This window comes from Hyperoodon ampullatus (assembly GCF_949752795.1).
Source record: "Hyperoodon ampullatus genome assembly, chromosome: 8".
In the NCBI taxonomy this organism is placed as follows: Eukaryota; Metazoa; Chordata; class Mammalia; order Artiodactyla; family Ziphiidae; genus Hyperoodon; species Hyperoodon ampullatus.
The window spans coordinates 86,664,619-86,686,893 of record NC_136921.1 but is presented as its reverse complement, the minus strand read 5'-3'; the positions used below and the strand labels follow the sequence as shown (position 1 = coordinate 86,686,893).

Here is a 22,275-nt window from a genome sequence, read left to right as displayed (position 1 = left end):
TTTGATAAATAAATGAGTTCCACTGTAATAGTGAAGAATACCTCTTAAGACCACTAGGTTTTCTCAAAGAAATTGAAGAATCAAATAAAGTTAGGATAAGGCAGACGGAAACATGAAAAAACACAGCTTAAAATTTAACTTAAATAGAATCTGATATTTCAAGTATGCAGCTTTGCCAGCAGCAATGTAATACTGCAGAAAAGCCAGACAGAAAAGTCAAGGCACTTTAAGTTTTAAATGGGGTCAAATGAAACTACAAGGCCTATCACAGGAAGAAATGTTCCCTACCTGGATTTGCCTTGAGACTTTCAATGAGGCAGGGCAATGTCACATCTATCTGGAATTGCTGTAGGATCAGGAAGCACTTTATAACATAAATGGTTTTTCAAAGCTTATTAAAACCCAAACAAACTATTTAAATTATGTATTTCAGAAAACAAAACTGTATATGCATCCATATATATTTACATAGAAGTATTTACACAATACTTTCTTAATGATTCCAGTTTATGATGTATAGTCTCACTGTATAAGACTTACTGTACCTCAGGTTTTATCTATCTTTTCTCCGGTTTCCATCAGCTCTGTGAGCCAATGCAGTTCTGAATAGCTTCTAAAAGCTCTTCAAAGAGCAAATGCACAGCTTTTGTGTTGGGCTATAGGGCAGCTACGTGAGTGCCATGTGAGATCCTCAGCGGCTTTTCCTCCAACTCAGTTCAGGGTAAGCAGTTCTGTGCTTGAAAAGCCTGAAGTGGTGGGAAGATTGGTTTTGGTCATGTGTGGGATTACCACACTTGTCAGCATACTTTTAAGAAAACTTCAACATCTAGTTGTTCATTCATGTTCTGTGTAACTTATTAGGTTTGATCTATCAGTAAATCATTCTAAGCTATTAGGAGGCTTTTTGTCTTTCCCATGTAGTAATAGAGCACCACCTTGTGTCAGAAACCTGAGTACTTGACTAGACATCTGTTTTTAGATACCTTAGTTGTCCAAAGTTTTACTGTCCAGTCAAATGATGAAGTGACAAAAAGATGTGAGAAGTCCACTGCTCCAACAGCTGCATGACAATGAATACCAGTAATTGGTCCTTGATGCCCTTCGAACATCTCACTGATTCCAGCTTTGCTGTTTCATAAGAGTGAAAATAGGGAAATCTCTTGTAAGTAGACCACTTATAAATATATGTTATCATGGGTTTATTTATTACACTTTGACATAATTTCAACAAACTTAACTCTGTGCTCCTAACACATAAGAATAATTATGTTGAGTGTTACCTATCCAGATTTGATAAGGCTACTTAAGTGGTTAAGTATATTTTGGAACCATAAACATCATGCTATTGATGACAGAAATCAAAAGTCCAATATCTGAGGTTCTGAGGTGGTGGAATAGAGACAAATGAATACTACATGTAAGAGAGAGAATCTGGGCTACTTTTAAATCAAAAGCTTTGAAGTGAAGGTGATCTGTACTTGAGATGAAATCAGAACACTCAATTTTTTTTTTAAAGGAAGCAATTGATAAGGTGCTAGACAATTTCAAAACAGGTTGAACAGCAGGAGAAATACTAGTCAATTTAAAACGTGTATGTGACATCATTACTGTGCGATTATCAGGAGGACTGAACTAAGGCTCAAAGTCCAAATAAATCAAGATGGAAAAACAGCTGAAAATCTTATTTACAACTTTAAAGGTCAGTATGTGGCATGTGCATTTTGTATCTGTAACTGCTGAATGCTACTTCCTACCACTAACTTTTGTGAGCACGTCCACACGTACAAAAATCACAACACACCACAACCCTCAAAATCCAGAACACATCATGATCCAAAATAACCTTTTATTTTAAAAAAGTATTTAAGTTTTAATTTTATATACCTGAATTTAAATAATTTGTCACAAATAACAAGTGGCTCTAGGACAGATTTCTACTTGAATAAGAGGCAATTTGTTTTAATACGATTATTCAAGAGAGAATTTTAAATAACTGTAAATTCCAGTTTAGATTTACCTGCCATGGCGGCATGCTGTGTACACAGAACCTTCTTCACTCCCAACAACGAAGTTGTTGACATCTCCAACAGGGAAGGACATAGATGTCACAGCGACTGCCTTTGACTGTTTATGAACCAATTCCATGCTATCCTACACAGAAAAAATTGATTAAATTATTTTGTAAACTTATAATTTTTAATTTTTTAAAGAAAATTTTCTAGTCTTATTTAGTTTATAAACAATTATTTTACTATACTACTTATATAAATTTAGTTTGATTAAATGAAGCAGGTTTGAAAATGAAGTATATATACCTCAAATTACATTTATACATGTTTAGATTTATAAACTATTACTATAATACTATTATAAAATATTTATGAAAAACATAAGCTAGGGTTTATATAGACTTAAAAAAAAATACCAGTATTTGCCTCAAAATTTCAGAGCTTTCCAAGTTTAACCTACCTGTGGATGGGAAAGCATGTCCAGACTCCATGAACAAATTTTTCCATCAGTAGAGATACTAATCAGATTGTGAGCGTTCTGTGTTCCAACAACATTTACACAATATACAGGATGCTAAAGAAAGCGATATTAAAGAAAGTTTTCTGGGATTATTTTACCAAAAAAAAAAAAGAAATAATTTTTACTGTATAATCACAGGTGTTCTGTTTCATATCCAGTCTCATATCTTGACGGCATTTTTAATGTGAAGTTCGATGCTATTCCGTAGATTAGCAAAACATTATCTCAGAAGAGAGATGAGTTTCTAATAAAATAGATTTCCAAAAATACAAAGAAAAAAAAAGCCTTCAGTTTTGGTTGCTAAATGATGAGAAATTCACACAGCAAAGGAAACACATTTTGAGACTACTCTGATGGACACTACTAAGTATTTAATGGTGAAAGAAGACAGAAATCTAATGGAAATAACCCCTTTGCTTACTGTGTGTGCTGCAGCTGACAGTGGAGTTCTTTGCACTGGAGTTCTTTTATTGCTACGGTTATCCCACAGCACAATCTGGCCTGAATATGTACCACCAACAACCAGATTTGGATGAAATTTTGCAAATGTAGCAGACATAACGGCTGACTGCAAATAAGCAAGATTTTTATATTTAAGGTTCAAATGGAAGAAGCGTGACAAGTTATAAAAATAAATCTATATCCAAAACATTTTCCCCTTTATTGTAAAGTATCAGAGATTATAAAACCAGTAAATAAATACACTTAAAAATTTCATTTTGCTTTAGAACATAAGATACAGCTTTAGAATAGTTTTGCTTAAAAGTCAAATGTAATGATTGTTTACAGAAATGTTTAAGCAATTTATCGAAGAAAGCAAAAATTATTTAATTTGATTACATCATTAAATCAGAAGATAACTGGCTCTACTTTAGCTTCTGACAGTAATCTGACAACAGAGTATAAGCTAGTTTTGATTCAGTTAAGTGTTTTTGCAGAATTATGATATTATTAAAAGATTATAACATGCAACCAGAAAGGCTTGCAAATTCTAACCTCCCACGAAATCAACTTTAAAAATCTGCATCTGTTTCCTACTTCAAACATATGTTTCTACTTAAAACTATCTAGTTCCAACTCCTCAGGCCATGTATAAGTAATTCAGTGGGCCAACCATCTAATTGTATATTCAGCAAATAAGTTCCTGAGAAACTCCCTGTAGAAAAGACATTTTATAAAAGATTCCTTTTATACAATCAGTCACAATAACAGAAAATCACAACTGCAAAGGACTTTAGGTGTGATTAAACATAAGAGATGTCAGAAAAGCTAGAAAACGCAGATCATGTTGAACTGAGAAGTCTTCAGTTTTTCGTTAACATCTGTTTGCAAATATGGGGTGGTTTAGTAAATGCCAATCCAATGAAATCATTATGCTGACAAGAAAAGAAGAAAGGCACTTGTCTAAATTCATTAGTGAATTCTTAAACTTGGGAAGGACTGCTAAAAGACCATCTTACCTGGCAGTGAAACACATACTCTGGAGTAGTTTTTTTGTATTTCATATTCCATACAAGGGCCACACCATCAGGCTCGTGAGGAGCATCTTCGTTGTTATTATAGGAAGCCACAAGTAACTCTGGATACTGCTCGCAAGAATCAAGTGGGAAAAAAACGCTATGCATAATGAGAACTGTTTTACATTCCTAGTTACTCAACTGTTATTATTAAATTATTCTGAAAATACAAATTCCTAACACTTCACCAAGAAATATATCTCTAGAGTTATGCTTGCTGGAACATTAGTAAAACCTTAAATTAGTTTAGTTATTTTAAATGTTTTAATGTTAAAATATTTTATTAAAATATGTTTTGCAATTCTATCCAAAGAATTTGGTGAGCAATTAAAATTAGTAAAACTGGGCTGTGGCATAAATAAACTCTTGATTTTTAAATATAGTGTTTCCAATCCTTTCTTCCTAAGTACATAAGACAACCATAACCTTAGAACCATCATCCATTGTAATTTTCAATAATATACATTGACTTAATTACACAAAGTTTCCACAATTAAAACTACCTGCTTACTGGAATTCAAAAATGAGTTAATAGCAACCAGTTATGTTATAATTTACCTGAGATGACCAATCCAAACAACTAACAACCCGATGCTTTGACCAACGTTCATCAAAAAATTGTCGATTTAATGACAGTTTAGCACCTGCTTGAATCTCTCTACAGAAAAAGACGAAAAAAAAAAAAAACAACCAACAACTGTGTTATAACTTCCCACTCTTAATCTTAAAGTAATTTAACATTGCTGAACCCATAATTTTAGCAATTAAACATTACCCTTCTTTGTCTTCCAAATCTCTTCCACTGTAGTCAAAGAAGATGTTAATCTGCTCAGAAAGAGCTCTTTCTACAATTCTTGTAGAATGGTCGAAGAAACTTAAAAATTCCTCAGAGTGCAAGATTTGCTGCTTTTCTTCTTCAGTCAGCTCGTGCGGGGGGGCTGTGAGGCAAACGTTTTTCTGAAGTCGGATTTATGCCACTCAGATCATGTCACCTCACTATCACAATTTGCGTCAATGAATGCCACTCATTTTTTTCCAAGCAGATTCACCTCTTTGATTTAGAGCATTTTATTCTACTTTAATATATAAATAATAAAAGCAGTCTTAACAGGAATCAACAAAATTTTTTTAATTCTTTTTTTTTAAAGTTGAATTCTTTAAGATACCTTTACTATCACTTTCTTCATCTTTCTTTAAAGTTTTCTCTTCCTCAGGTTCAATAGGTGGTTTAGGAGTCACTACGTCATCTTCTTCCTCTTCATCTGAAAAAACAGAACAATAACACAAAAATTATTTTCATGAAAATAACTGATAACTCTTGAGGTAATTATTTCAGAAAGTATCACAACTCTTTAGATAAAAGCAAAAGTGAACTACTGATAAGACAGAACAAGTACAAATAATATAAATTTTATCAATACAATTTTTAAAAAACGAATTAAGTGGAACTTCTTGGTTTTTATACATACCTATGTGGTAACTCAGCAATAGTCATATCAAATTCTGTAGCAACATAAACTGAAATAAGATATATAAGCAACTAGGATGAGTCCCTCATGGAAATCTCTAAAAGCTTGCAAGCATTTATCATTCCAGACGGAACAACATGCAACTCCTACATAGTTTTATGTAGCATGCTGACACATTAATGCTGTAAAATGAAGAAAATCAAATGTCTAAAATAGCCTACAGAGCTGGCTGCTTACTTGTGATCTGAAACCATCAGTGCCTAATGGGTCTTCATATGGCATAAAGACGGCTTACATTAACTCTCAGGTTGCTATTTGAGAGGCAGATTTTAAAGATAATAGCTATGAGGCCACATTTTCTATTCTGTCATCTTAAATGCAAGTCTCATTATCTACCGTTACATGATGTGGCAATAAGCACTTAACATAATGTTTTCTTAACTTGAATAAAAATACATATTGAGATAATATACAATGTTTATAAGACTTTTAAAAATTATTAAATCTCCCCTTATACCCCCAAACCAGGAAATAACTTTAAATTACTTATTTTAAAATGTTCTAGAACATACAACTCTGCCTACCTTCTCTTTCACTACATACTGAGATGGATTTTTATTAAGCAAATGCTTATTTTTATTGCCTAAACAGATGTGTCATTTGTCTATGAGGGAATGGCAGCAGGCGTCTGCGGCAAAGTGCATCTCAAGTAATGAGTCCATTCAGTAAGGGGATTTTACTTGTTAGTTATAGTCATTTCCCCGACCTATGTTCAAAATTATCTAAAACACACATACATACAACATACACAAAAGAATGGTCAAGGATGGGAACCAGCTGCCAAGTCATGGTCCCAGCAGCCAGGCCAGCTGACTAGATAGCAACAACCAGATGGCACTGCTGGGATTGTGTCTTTCTGCTACAAGGTGGCAATGGGATGGCATAACATTCTTCCGCTTGACTGCTTCCAATCCTGTCTCTCCCCAATGGCGAGCCTGTGCAATTACCCACACTCCAGGAGGCCTACAGATAAGCCTTTACCCTGCAAACAAAATGCAGCTTGTAGGCCACACCAGCTGCCAAACCACACACATAGTGTTAGGTGTGGAGAGCTATGAAAATCTTTCTAACTCTATAGTATAAGCAATAAAAATGTAACTGTACCTGTAGGAAAGAAAGCTTTAAATGACACTGTATACTGCACACAATGATACAACCTCCAACTTAATCAAAATGATAATGACGTGTGCCAATCCTACATTACTTGAAATTGAGCGATTTTTACGTTCTGACAAGTTTACAGAACTAGGATAAATGGCACGAATGATTTCAATATATGCTCATACTTTTGAACCAAATGGTGAAGGTTAAAATTTTTCCTTTCAAGGGCCTCAATCAGCCACAAAGGAAAACAGTAATCACTGTCTTTTCAGCCAGCCCAACCGCATTTGTCAGCCCTTTCTCCGTCAATGCAGCCAGAGCAATCAACCTGCCAAACATTCAGAATGGAAAAACAATCTGAAAATACAGGGTATAATGCACCTGCCAGTGAAAATGGCCATTTCAAGAAAAGCTAGTGATCTCAGTGACCCCGCTGAGGAGGCGGTGGTGCAAAGGGGAAAGAACACGTAAAAGAATTCTTAGTGATCGCCACTCTCTTGCACACTGACACTTCCTTACAAAGCATGCCAATTACAGCTTTTGTGCTACTTAAAAAAATGAAAGCTTTTTTTGGGGCAAAATAATCACACAGAAAGACAGTACTCCTTTTTAGATGAATTCTCATATACAACAGATTATTAATCTGAAAACAGTGTAACTGGTAACAATTCTATACTGTACTGCTCCAACATTACAATGAAATTCTACCATAAAGTCACCTGCCAGTGTAATGTAATAAAATAATTTAATTGTACTTAAGTTGACTTTTAGAATAACAGGATATTTACTTCAATTAAAAATTAAGTCTGGGGACTTCCCTGATGGTGCAGTGGTTAAGAATCCACCTGCCAAGGCAGGAGACACGGGTTCGAGCCCTGGTCCAGGAAGATCCCACATGCCCTGGAGCAACTAAGCCCGTGCACCACAACTACTGAGCCCGTGGGCCTAGAGCCCATACTCCGCAGCAAGAGAAGCCACCGCAATGAGAAGCCCATGCACCGCAACGAAAAGTAGCCCCACTCACTGCAACCAGAGGAAGCCCACACGCAGCAACGAAGACCCAACGCAGCCAAAATAAGTAAATAAATAAATTTATAAATTATCTATAAAAAAATTAAGTCTGAAAATATGTATTTTTCCATTTTCTGCTAATACTGTCAGTTATCTTAATCAATTTTGTCGACTAGTAGGGTTCACTGTATGTAAATCCTGAAATCAAAGATAGGGAATCTGAGTTACCCTGGACAAGTCATTCTTAAGCACTGTGAATTATAAATTACAGCCTCCTATCCACATCATATTTCCCTCGCTCAACTTTGTTGCATTATACGGTTTCTAAGTACCATTTCCAATGACAGGTGTCAAATTCCTGTCATAATGCATATGGTCGGTACTTCAGTGCTAAGTGACCTCATAATCTATATACTTAACAGAAAAGATCGTGCTTATAGACACTCTTTTCCTTTTAAAATTTAAAATGTAGATGAAGTATGGTAAACAGTCATCTGTATCTGCCTACTTTATGGCATTTGCCATGCTAACTTGCCCATATAGATTACTTTAGTTGTGTCTGAATGATGAGTATAATCTATTTAAATACTTGTTTTCAGGATTTTATTTTAGAATGAATGTACATAGCTCTCTTTCTAGATGAATTAAAAATTTATTTAAAAATTATGATAGACACTTAAACCCAAGCTTCATAAAAATGACTAAGCTAAATAAAAATTCCAGGAACATTACAAAAATGATCTGTTCTTTAAAAGTACAAAACAGTATTTTTGTTATAAAGCTGATTATCTATATATACCAAATATTTGGCAAAAAATGCCTAACATCAGTAACATCAGATTAGAGACTGTTCCTCTGAAACAAATACACTTCTTTTATTAAAAACTAATACAATTAGCTACTAAAAAACTATTAACATGACCAAAAATATAGTATTACAATTCTAAAGATTTTCTAGGCTAGTCCCTATTACATGATTATCTATAATATATTTAAAACTAAAAAAGACTGCAACAGAGCAGGAAGACTGAAAAATGGGACTGCCATGTCACATCAATTTATTGATGAATATTCATCGCAATATGCTAAGTGGTTAACTCCATGCTTTCTCTGACAGGGAATCTAAGGTTATAAACTGAGCAGTAAAGAATGCATAAAAGTAGCAGTTACTTTTAAAATGACAAATCTCTTGTCAATGAATGCTAAGACTAGCTTTAATGAACCACTGAATTTTTACTGAGTTAACATCAAAATTGTGATGTATTTTGGTGAGATGGAAAGAAAAGCAGTTTTGTAAATTAAGCTGCACCTAGGAATAACACCAAAGAATGAAATTCCAGTTGTTGAAATAATCTGTTACAGTGGAGTACGTTAATCAAAGTTAAATCATCTGTGAAATGGGTGGCTTTTGTTAAGCTGAAGGAAGGAGTCTTCAGAGCAAGTTTTCTCATCTGTATGTCACGTGATGTTTAAGAGATATCTAAGAATAAGCCACAAAGCACGCTTTGAATTATTTTAAAATATTACAACATATTTAACAGGTAATATGAAAGATCCTAGAAAATCCTCACTAAACACTGATACTCTTTATTCTATCACTTATCACAATTAATGCTCAGTATGAGGTCAAAAATAAATCTCATCATCAGGGCATTAATGTTGTTTAGGAAATACATTTGTTGTCTATAAATTTATTAACTAGTTTCATCATACTGGTGTACTGTATTTTAAGATAGTTTAATATCTTATGAAGAATTTCTAATTTACAAAGTAGTCTGATTTCTCATGATACAAAGGAAGTTGCCACTGAGTTCCAAAAATCAGGAAATGTGTTGCATATAAAAACATAATTTACAAAAATTCAACTTATAAATAACTTCATAAACAAAATGAGATTAGAGGGAAATGCTTCAATCATAAGTTGAAAAGTACATGTTAGATATGAATGATTTTCCTTTAATATTTTCAAAATAATCCTTTCTTTTCTGGATCAACATCCTTTTGAATCACTTCATTTCGATCCATTTGTCCATAATTTCATCTTCTTATACTTTACTCTTTAAAATCAATATTAAGAAAATCTTATATTAGGACAAAACTTCATGAATGTATCAATGGAATTCATTCCTTTTATTTTTTTAAACACCCAGAATCAGATGCAAGGTCACTTGGATTTCCTTAATAATTTAGATCTTCAACAAGGGAAAATTTTAATTGGGAAATATTTTGAATATAGATCTAATGCTAATTTGGAAGATAAATAAAAAGGGAGTAATGCTTTAATTATACATAACATTTACTTTAACACAGAATTTGTCTCTCTACATTGTCTCTTTTTATGTAAAATTCAGATTTTATTTAGGCAGTATTGGCAACATTAACACAGATCCTGTTATCTGTGATCTCATAAATATTACATTTTTCTGAGGCCACAATTTCAGATATGCTGATTAAAGTCTTTCAATCAAGGTTACGAATAAATGCTTCAATTTTCAATTATTTTTATATTCTCACAGATTCTCTGAGGGTTAAAACTAATTTATTACATGTGTTATTTATTCCAGGATTTTTTTTAAAAATCCATTTTAGACAAGGGTACTATTAAACCAGAAGGCCCACAGATTTAGTCTACTTGGGAAGTATGGATTCCAGATGTTAAGATCATGCAATAAAAAATTAAGAGCTATTTTACATATAACATTTTTCTACACATTATAAATGCTGATCAACACGTACCTGAGGAAAAATATCTGACTACTAAATCAACACCAAAAATAATTACAAAACTCCACAAAGATAAGAAAGTGGAATGATATGAGAAACATAGCACTTCACTGGAAATCAAAAACCAGGTTCTGGTTGTAGTCTGATATTCTCTTATATTGTGACCATAGGGTCATCAATGAACTTCCTGGGGTCTCAGTTTCCTCAGGTGTAAACAAGCTGATTAAACTTTGGAATTTCTTCCTCTTTAAAAATCTTTGTCTAAAAATTACAACAACAAAAAAATCCATACTGACGAGGTGAATAAGAAAAAAATAACGCCATTTTCAAAAGAGTTAAAAACTTTTTTTTTTTTTTTCAGTATGCGGGCCTCTCACTGTTGTGGCCTCTCCCATTGAGGAGCACAGGCTCCGGACGCGCAGGCTCAGCGGCCACGGCTCACGGGCCTAGCCGCTCCGCGGCATGTGGGATCCTCCCAAACCGGGGCACGAACCCGCATCCCCTGCATCGGCAGGCGGACTCTCAACCACTGCGCCACCAGGGAAGCCCTTAAAAACTTTTAAAAGAGAAGAAAGTAACTTTTCCAGGAGTGTATCTGTGGGCACCACACTCCTGCCATGAGAAGTTCTTTTACCTGCCGAGAACAAAATTGACTGAGGTCACATGTTCCTTGTCAATTTCATTCACAGTAGGTGCTTTAAGACAGCAAAGCACCTCAGTTCAGAAATGGTACTACCACCTTACAGAGTAAACTTGAAAGCAAGAAAATGGCTGGAATGGGGGAAAAGGAAAAAAAGCAGAATAAAAATTGCTTTTTAAAAGAACAGATTCAGCCATTTTTAAAAAATGAAAAAAAGAGTTAAGCCTAAAACCAATTTTTATCTTCATTTGGTAACTCACGTTACTTCTGCACTAATTACACTGCCTACCCAAGTTCAATTTACTGTCTGTTACACTCAAACTGTGATTTCAGCAATTTTGTCTCATGGTGAGTTTTGGAATTTGTTACATAATTCTTAAATGCGAGCCAACCAGGCTAAGTTTGAGAGGCACTGTATTAAACCAATGGATAAGCAGAAGTACAGTTATGCACAAAGTGTTTTCATTATAAAACCTTAAGTTCAGGTTTTTTTTTCTTTCCCTCTTTCTAGAACCTCTACAAATTAGGAAAAGAAACAATGTAAGAGCCCTTGACATGAAAATAATTGTAATGATATAGAGAGGAAATGCTTTCATTTTTATAAATAGTTCCAAAGGCTAAGGATGGCTCCATGGTATTGGGGTACATTTCACATTCTCCTTCACTTACAAACCTCAACCTGAAACTAAAAAAAAACAAAAAAATAATCAAGTATATAGCATATACTCAATAAACTTGCAGAATCCGTGAATTCTTGTTAGGTTGCAAATGAATAAACGTGGACCTTTATAAAACTAACATCTAAGTCTAGTCCACACAGGAAAATTTTAAAGATAGTGGTGCTAATACAGACATACCCATTAAGAAACTGGGCTCAGTTCACCCATCTTGCCACTTTCACCTTCTATTAGTGAGGATAAGAAAAATTCTATTTAACACCATAAAAGATCAAAGCTGTTTATTCATTACTCTTAGCCAATCACTATAAAATATTATCCTGATGCAAATTTATCAATAAATAAGTTAACTAAGCCATGCTATCTTTTAATGAAGTAATTTTCAAACTACAGGTCTAAGCCAATAAATTTAGTGTATTATGGTCAACACTGAAAAAAATGAAATATAGCAAGAGCAGAAAAGGTGTTATTTCATACAACTTTTCTATCAGTTACAAGTTTCCCCCACTATTCGAAAGTAGAGCAATCCTATGAAACCTTTCTTTCTTAAGCTGAAGTGGTGTAAAGTGAAGAAGTAATTACCTTAGACACATCTCGTTAACGGATGCACAAAATAAATACAGCACAGATGCTCAGAAACACAGTTCAAAGCTATGGCAGCTTTCTGCCGAGATGCTGAGTGTAGTTCCCAGGGAAGGAGCTCTCTGCTCTGGTGGACACCACCTCCCAATGTGGTGTAAAGTGAACTTGTGAAATTCAAGGGACAGCTGTACACATCTGTATCTATGTTTGTACTAGATTATAATATAAATTGAATTTCTTACCATAGGTGACTATCATAAAAGCATGAAAGTGCTGCTTCAGTGGCAGCATGAGAGAGAAAGCACACCTTGGAATCAGTCAGACTTGGTTTAGAATCTTAGCTACTAGCTATGTGACCTCTGATAAGCTATCTCTTTCAGCTTCAGCTTCTTCATATGTAAACAGAACTGATATTTAACTCTCAAGGTTTTGGTAAGAGGATTAGAGATAACGTAAAGTGCCTTACACTATACCTGATATGTAGTAGACACTCTTTGCTGTTAAATTTTTCAGTCATCAATTTGAATGTGAGGTTTGAAGAACCGTTACAACAAGTAGCTAAGATAATATATTTGAAACATGCTAAAAGGTCCAATTTTGTTCACAGCATTCAGAGGGATGCATAAAACATAAAATAACAGCACATGTTTATATCTACATACTATGTCATCATGGAATTCAAGAAGGCTATAAAGGAGAATGTATGTTTCATATATGGATCTAAGAGCAAATAATGATTAGAACATGATATGTTCATATTAAAACCAAGAACTGAGACTAAGTGCCTTTTCACCAATTTCATCAATAATTATGTTGTAGCATTAACACTTGAAAATAACCTATTTTCCCAGCAGTTACTTCCAGAGTAAAGGCATGAAAAAAAAAAATCCCAAGTAAGTAAATCACTCTCCTGAGTAGGTAAAAGCAATTAATTCCTTCACCAAATATTTACTGAGTTTGTACTCACTACATGCCATACACTATTCAGACCAGGCATTACAGCAATGAAGAAGAAACAATCCCTATACTCATGCAAAATTTGGCAAAGAAGCTGAAGTACGATAATGCTAAAAGCCTTGCCCTAAATAATTTCAAAGTGAAAAAAATAGTTTATCTTGAACTTCCGGGTCATCAGCTTACTTTACAAATCACAATCTTTTATATTTTGCAATTACTTGCAAAATAAAAATGGGAAAAAAATTTTTTTGAAAACTGCCAGGCATATACTATGTAGCTATACATCCAAATTAGTTCAAAGACATTGTTACATATTCACACTTTAAAATTTATATTCATGTCAAAAATAAGCAATTAAAAATGCAAATTTCAAGTAGGATATAAAACCATATGTGTGTATATACGTATGTTTGTGTGTGTGTATGTATACATATATAATTTTTGAAAAAAATATATCATGGAAAACAGACTAGAAACAAACGGCTATTACATAGTGGTATAACAGACACTTCCTACCCTTTCTGTCTTCTCTAAATTCTCTATGATACACTACTACAATTATTTTAAAAAAAAGAAAAAAAAATTTTTTAATGGAAGTCTTCACTTAAACTAATTATAGGTATATTATAATAGGCATTACCCAAAATAGCTTCAGAATGCTTTACATTTCAAACAATCCAAAAAGCATCTCAAAGTAAAGCTAAATCTCCAAATTATTATTAGAAGGAAAAAAAGCCTAATTTATTTTTTAAATGAGTCACTATACCCTCATTTTGGCTATTTTACTCACTTTCTGAGTTAACATAGCTAACAATGTAGCTCCCAAAAGACAGACACTATAACACTTGAATATACTAGTTAATAAAATAATATTTTCTGGAAATTATAGAATCCTACAGTATTAGTTTTTTCCATACTGGTAGTTCAACACTTTATCTTTCCTGTCTTCTTTTTTTAAAGTGGCTTATGTCTCAAACAAGTTTACCATCAGGGTTTTTTTTTTTTTTTCTGGTAAGAGGAGGAGTTTGCACCTGTGAAAGCTATCTTACCAAACAACAGAGCAGCAGGAATGAAAAAAATGTATCCATAGAGATGAACATTCACATGGTCAAGTAAAACAAAAAAACTCTTGGATAAAAATGTTATCCTGGGGCTTCCCTGGTGGCGCAGTGGCTGAGAATCTGCCTGCCAATGCAGAGGACACGGGTTCGAGATCTGGTCTGGGAAGACCCCACATGCTGCAGAGCAACTGGGCCCATGAGCCACAACTACTGAGCCTGCGTGTCTGGAGCCTGTGCTCCGCGACAAGAGAGGCCTCGACAGTGAGAGGCCTGCGCACCGCGATGAAGAGTGGCCCCCGCTCACCGCAACTAGAGAAAGCCCTCGCACAGCAATGAAGACCCAACACAGCCAAAAATAAATAAATAAAATTTTTAAAAAAAATGTTATTCTGATTTCCTCAAAATTTTCAAGTTTAATTGTATGTACGATAATGTCAACTCCTTTCGGGAATAAGATGAAAGTGAAAGGAAAAGTTTAAAATATTTATTTCATGTCCATCCTTAGTGGGCAGGGAAAGGAGAGTTGTTAAAAATGCATGTGATGATTTACCATTAAGTTAAAAAAGGCTGTAAATAGTTATAATCCTAATTTTCTTTTGAGGTATACATAAATATGAAAATTTGAAGATTTTCAGTGCTAATAGCTAGGGATTTCAAGGATTTTTCCCCCTTTTGCTTCCTTGTATTTTCTGGGCTTTCTGCAATGAATATTACTTTAGTTTCTCCTTAATGGAGAAAGGTCATAATTTAACTGAAATTTTAAAGATAGATTAATTTAAACGTTTGATAAAGTGCTTAGGTTTAATATTCTATGATTAAACAGGAAAAAATCTTCCTGGCTAAGGAGAAAAAAATGTTCTTTATGCACAGACTGCTAAAAGGATTATTTATTATAGGCCCACAATTCCAAAATATCATCAACTCTAAAATCCATAACTCATTTGGTGGTAAACCCTGACATGACCAGAGGTAAAGCTATCTTTAATCATTATCTCACTCAGTTTGAATATTCATATCTTTTGCTGCTGAAATATTAATGCCCAAGATGCTGCTGGAGTGTTTTTATATGGTACATATACTTTATGCAATGTGAAAAATTTTCTGAAATGTGAAAAATTCTGAATTCCTATATATATATATATATATACCTCCAAAGGTTTCAGATAAGAAACTGTGTATCTGTATTAAGGATATTAAGTAAACCACTTTTATGTCTAACATAAATTTATTAGCTTCCCTTGGAAAAGCAAGAACTATCATATTAACTTTATGCTTAAATCATTAGCTATCTGATGAGAATTTAAAAATTAGTCCCCACTGTAAAAATGGTTAACTCCTTCTCGTTTAAGAATCAAAGGACTCCACATTCAATATAATGTCTATGTATACTCCCTCTGTTTCACAGAGATTAAAAACTGCTATATAATCAACACAGTAGAGCCCTTAGATCATAAAAGAGGAAGTTTATGAATTAGGTCTAGATTTGTTCATTAATATGGATTAACAATGACAGTATATCAGAATACAGTATACTCCACAGAAAATATTGAATAATTTACATGATTTCATTTACTATGGGATATATTGATACTCTCATTTTGGGAAGAATTATGTTCATGACACAGAAATAGAACATGCTTAAATTTTTCTGCTTCTAAAGCAGCACACAGCAATGACAATATGAAAATGGAAATACTTACATTTACGTCAACAAAATTAAAAACATACATACAGCTTATATTTCTATTAACTTTTAAAAGAAAAAGTTTTAAAACTCTAAACAACAAATACATAAATGCAGAAATCCGAAGCATTACTTTTATAATATTCCCCTAAGGAAATATGCCAAAAAACAAAAAAGGAAGAAAAAAAAAAAAAAAAGGAAAGAATCCACTTGTTTAATATGGCGGCTTAATGACAATCATATTAAGGACAGATACTCACCTTCTTTGGGTTGAGCCATAACTGGAGTCTGAGTTTCCTTCGTATATGTGACGATTTCACGAGGAGGAAAGTCAACTTGCGTAATTTTAGCCATTCCAAGTTTAATAGGTCCGCGTCTAAATAAAGTGAACACAAATGTTTTTAAATATTACAAATGATACATTTTAACTACATCAAATAATGTAATTTTAGAAAAGTAATAATTAAACACTGTATATCCAACAGTATAATTTAATTCCCTGTTTTATTCAAGAAATTTTAAATGAACAATTGGCTTTATTTTAACAAAAGAATTAGAAGGTAGCAAAAACAAAAGATATTTCCAAATCATTCGAGGTGTTTATTTTTCACTTTAAAAAGGCAAATAATTTAGTTTCTTAGAAGAAATGTGTGGGTAATAACAGAGTAAGAGGAAAGGAATTTCAGAGCAGACTGCTGAATAAGGGTGGTTATGAGAACTGTTTTTAGCAGGGATATGATTCTAGACATTTTTTCAAGAGTCAAATATGTGGATCTCACTCAGACCACATTTAGTTCCCTTCACCATCAGAAGACTTCAGCTTTAAGAGTGAGAAAGAAGTTTCTGTTGCAAACCGTTTTTTCTACTTATATTCTGCAGAAATTGAGAATCATAAAGTCAATTTAGATTTTAAAATAAAATATTTAAGCTTTAAATCTCTAATCTCTGCACGGTCAACATGGTCCTTGATTCACATATGGACAAACTATTGTGCAAACATTTTAGACCTAAACTAAAGCCACATATCTTCTGAATATCATGAAATTACTAAAGTCACTTCTGTTTTAAACAGGGGGGAATACATTTTTTTCTGACAAACAGAAGAAGAGGCTTGTGGCTATTATAGTAGATGTCTAAATTCTAAACCAAATATAGCATGCTTCCAAACTCCCAGAGTTCTCAATGATGAATTGTCTTAAAAGAATATCTAGCAAAAACAGTGGTGGAACTTCCAGAATATAAAGGAGGATATCTGAAATATATATATACACACACATATATATATATATATATCATTGGTAATATAACAACTTTTTTCTTATATAAACATCCTTTTCAAAATCCTGTACAAAAAAGTTTAATAAAATTAGTACATTTAAAGAATTAATTTTCTCTAAGGTCCCAAATGTGGGCCATAAGAAATTTTTAATGTGTTATCTACCTTGGGAATATCTAGCCTTAAAGAAAAAAAAAAAGCATAATCAAAGAATTAAATGGGAAAATTTAAGTACATTTGAAGTAATCTAGTATTCTAAGAACAAAATCTGAAATAAGAAACTTTATATTCTGATATTTAAGATGTAAACCATATGAAAAGTAAGTCACTCACATATCTGATAAAAAACAGTCAAGCCAACATTAGGAACAAGTTACTAACTTGAGTACATATAGGGTTTAATAGGTAAAAATCACAATACTAGAACAAACAAACAAAATATTCTAAGATTTAGGGATAGATTTAGGGAGGTAATACCTCAGTTATCCAAAGCCACTTTTACTGAGAACAAGCAAGCAACTGGAGGGGTGGGGAAGCCTCAGGGCAGCCAAGAAAGAGGCCTACCAGCTAATGTACAAGAAGCTCATATACTTTCCTTATATGGCCTAATTCAAGGCTTATTAACTCTTAACTTTAGACATAATTCCTAAAGGTGTTGGTCATATGTTTTAGAAGCTGCAAAATATCAAGGGAAAAGAGCTATCTGAGTCAGGCACAATGGCAGCAGCAAACATTTATAGTTTGCATTGGAGACTAGAATAAATAAACGAATGAATAAGTGAATTAATGAATAAATCAATAGCAATCGGAGCCATGGTGTAGAAACCAACAGCTCTGTTCCTCTCAAAACCTTAGAAATCATCAGGGAATTTTAATATAGGAAAATAAATTAATATTCATGTTGAGTAACCTAGAAAAGGTTCAATTACATATAGCGTATTTATTAGAAAAAGTATGGGAAGTTTGTAATACATTGTAGAAAAACTTACATCAAAAATATACAAATAATAAAAGTAATTTGGACATTTAAATGGGTAGACTTAGGGTACCTCTAAAATCAGATACATAAAATATGTCTTTCACAAATGATAGAGGATAAATGAGGTGTCACAATAAAATATCACTCTTCAAACTATTACCTGAATATTAGAAATTTAAGCAAAATAAAATTAGGACAATTTCACAAAGAATCAAATTAATTATAAAAGAGGGAAGGTAATAAATCTATTCAATACCCCAAATCGGAATCTGAGTGAAGCTGAAGAACTGATGGATCTGTATCCCAATGCAGCGTCCTAAACGGTTGTAGGACAACCATGAAGCATTAGCAAAAAAGGCCATAAGTTAGTCAAGCAAATACATTCTACGAATAGCTAAAGTACGGTTCACAGTTAAAACCCACATGTTCTGGTTAGTACAAAAAAACACCAGGTATCACTCAATGCTCTAGTGCATGCAATAAGCATAATATGGTTAAAGATGCAAACATACAACCTAGAATAGTTAAAAGACAGTATTTTCAGATTTTGGGAAACTAATATTGCATAGTAATGGCTAAGAACAGCCAAAACATCCAACATCCCAAATAACACATTATTTTTGGATGATAACAAGCTAAGCTATAAAAAAACAGTTGAAATTTTAAGTTTCCTAATGAAAAAAACATTAGTAAAAACATGTTAGTTAACATATTATAATCTTGCCCAAAGCATTAAATGTGTGCAGGAAATTGTCATATTGGTAAAGGAAATGAGTCAACACATAAGCCTTTCGGTAAGAAAACCGAAGACTATTCCACTGGGATACAAAATAGCTAAAGTTTCCAAAATGTGACCCTTATGTAATTTATGGGTTAAGCACTGCCTTGGGCTTACATGTCATCTGCTTTAGAAAACAGCTAAAGATTTCTGTCTCTAGGAAAAAGCAGATTTTTTTCCCCCAGGAAAAATATTTTATGTTCAAAGGATTTACCTAAACTAACTAAACTTATGGGGAATATCAATCCTAAATAAATATTCGGTTATGTTTTAGCCTTGCCTATTGGGTAAACAACTTACATGGAATCTTTTCCAAAAGATTTAAGGAAAATTTAGTTATTACTAGAATAAAAGCTGCTTTATGACATTGGTACTCTTGTAAGGTTAGCGATAATAAGATAATTATGTACAGTACTGTAAGATGCTCATAGTCCCTATTAAAAAGTTAGGCACAATACATTCGGTGCTACCATCTTTGTCAAATATATTTGTTTCTCACATATATAACAAATGATAATATACAACTAAAACTGCTATAATATTTAAATACAAGAAGTGATTTCTATACTTGCCTCTATAATTTATCAGTAAAAGCAATCAGATGAACTGAACTAGAGAAATCCTTCATTTTAAAAATATAAAGAAAGATCTTGGGATTTAAATGGTATTGTGTGTACACAAAGAAGGAAGAGGTCACAGTGAAGATTTACTTTATACTAAGCATTGAACAGAAACAAACTTAGGCTTTGTTAAACCAGAAGGGGTTTTATGAGATGCTCTCCAAGGAATGTTCTGTACATAGCCTTTACATTCTCTAAGAGCTCTAGCTGTTATCAATGACATAGAGCTCCTTGTTGAGGATGTCATTTTAGTCTAAAATCAAGTAAAACTCTACCTCAAAATAGAACCAGTACTGAAAACACATGGCACAACATATGGGATTATATTTATTAAAGGCATCTGCAGACATATGAAGTAAAATTTCAATATAATCCTGAGACATATAATCAAAAGCCTAAGAGATAAACTGATCAAGAATGGAAAAAAGGAACAAGAGGCATGGATTACTCAATTGAATAACTGTCATCTAAATTTTAGCGATAACGGAAGTGACTGAGAAAGTGAACTAAAATCTTAATGAAATGCAACTTCCCAATCTGCAAAGTTAGAGAAATATCATTTTTATGGCCTCATATATTTATTCATAAATTACCACCAGGCCCAACAGAAATTTTTGGCATTTAGAAAGAGTGATTCAGATGTTTTGATATCATACTTGGTAATGTCTAACATATTTTTTCCTACTCCCTAAGTGTAGTAATCTTAGACTGTCTTGGCCAGCTAATGTAAGTGTATAGGTTCATACATCTCACACATCTTCATGCATTTTCCTGTTTATTCTTTATCATCATGCCTGCCCAATGGAAGTACATTCTGTTCGTTCTCAGACTCCAGCATCCTTTTTAAAAGCCACGTATTTTAAAATGCTATTGTTTCACTGCCAATAGCACCAATTAATCAACAATATTAATTATCTATTATGGAATCTGGAGATGATTTAATGGAATTCATAGTTTTCTACTGTGTGTGTATACATATATATTAAGAAGTGAACATACTCAGCCCTCTTGAAAATTAACAATTAAAAATGAGTCTGTGCTCTCTAAAAAGATATCAAGTCACCTCATTTAAAAAGAGAATTTATTTCCTCTCCTGTTAAACTTAAAAGAAACTAATTTTCTACTCATTCTCTAATAAAAACAAGTACCCCTAAAGATATTTAAATACCTGTTTTCTTGTTTTACATCTTATCATTACAAATCTACACTATAAACACAAGTTAGCACACTAGTCTTAGGATTTTTCAATACAGTGAATAGCATTTAAATTAATGATGTAAATTAATGAACACTAGAATGCAAGTTTCCCAAAGGCAAGGACCACGAACATTATTTTCTGTGGTAACCTATAGCATTTAACATTAAATTGGCAATTCAATTAATACGTATTCTAACACAATAAGTATTTTTCTTAACAGTTATTTACTTCCTATACCAATTTACAATATTCCAGTGGGTCTCTCTAATAATCTCTAGGTTTTCCAATGAAACTCAGGAGGACATATTTTAATTCATACAGATGTTACACAGTATTTTTTAAAGCAAACTTGCTGATGTTGCATTAAAATAATCTTTCTACTCCTTTTCAAAATCAAGAACAATGAGTTCAGAATTAACACAGTAGAGTATCTGCATTAAAGTAATATATAATATCAAATAAAGAAATTTTTAAAATACTTTTTTTTTACCTTGGGAAATGTTTTTATTATGGTAATGTATAAGGGGAAGATAAAACCCTTCTCTTGAAAATGCCATCTGTTTACTAGCAAAGGAATACTAACATACTTGCATAAGAATACAGAAGAACGAAAGTATGAAACAAATTTAGCCTTTGAAAATGAATTTAGACTAAATAAATTTACTCTTTAATCTGTAATACATATTATTTTATGAGGTAATATTATTCTTAAACAGAAAGTTTTGACTTTTCTTAAATGATAGAGTTATGTCATTTATGTCCAACAACAGTATTGCTTAGATTTGCAATTTCAGTTCTATAAACAGAAGAGGTTTGGAAAGCACGTCTCAAATTCAGACTGGTGAGCCTTTTGTGCCTTCTAATTATTAATGACAACCTGATTATTCAGAAACGGATTAAAGTATTGAGTTTATGGATTAGCTAGCCCCTTTGCTTCTTTTTTTCTTGCCTTGTCTTTTAGATGCTCATTACTTGTTTGTAACTTCAATCAGAGGTGCTTGGGCACAATGAAGATAAAACTTCCTAGTTTATTTCTCATTAAAAGGTGTCTTGAAGTTTTCCTGAGGAGGACATTTAACTTCCTAGACCAAAATAAGGATTCTGAATAAAGATTCTAAACTAGCTATGTTTAATCTCGTTTCAGCTGCCGTAAGAAGTCAAAATGTAAGATGCTGTTAAACAAAGACTTGGTATTATTGTGTGTGTGACAAAGAGAAGTAAGTAATAATACTTTTCTCAGTATGATCTTTGGCAAGAAGCTGAAATCTTACTGAACTTTTGAAAATCAAGTCCCAACATGTGTGCAGCATCCTAAAACAAACATGAAATATTGTTTGATAAGGAAGACCCAAGTTCAGGAAAACTTGGCAGTAAACTTTTTTTTCAATTGAGGTATAACTGACGTATAACAT

The 22,275-nt window shown here is 33.0% G+C and overlaps 1 protein-coding gene across 5 annotated transcripts in view; it reads right to left on the bottom strand.

The window, feature by feature from the left end:
• The window catches only part of DYNC1I2 (dynein cytoplasmic 1 intermediate chain 2), a gene marked incomplete at its 5' end in the record, with an annotated part of 53,779 nt that overhangs the window by 14,224 nt on the left and 17,280 nt on the right, over window positions 1-22,275 (bottom strand). For 3 of the 5 annotated variants that reach the window (XM_079710373.1, XM_079710374.1, XM_079710375.1), the window contains 9 exons: window positions 984-1,128; window positions 2,018-2,151; window positions 2,470-2,583; window positions 2,951-3,097; window positions 3,990-4,115; window positions 4,605-4,704; window positions 4,822-4,984; window positions 5,213-5,308; window positions 16,273-16,388. In XM_079710373.1, coding sequence (XP_079566499.1) covers window positions 984-1,128; window positions 2,018-2,151; window positions 2,470-2,583; window positions 2,951-3,097; window positions 3,990-4,115; window positions 4,605-4,704; window positions 4,822-4,984; window positions 5,213-5,308; window positions 16,273-16,388 — 1,141 coding nt within the window. Of the gene's footprint in view, window positions 1-983; window positions 1,129-2,017; window positions 2,152-2,469; window positions 2,584-2,950; window positions 3,098-3,989; window positions 4,116-4,604; window positions 4,705-4,821; window positions 4,985-5,212; window positions 5,309-16,272; window positions 16,389-18,523; window positions 18,584-22,275 lie in introns of all 5 variants that reach the window. The other 2 variants (XM_079710376.1, XM_079710377.1) reach the window with 1 other exon arrangement.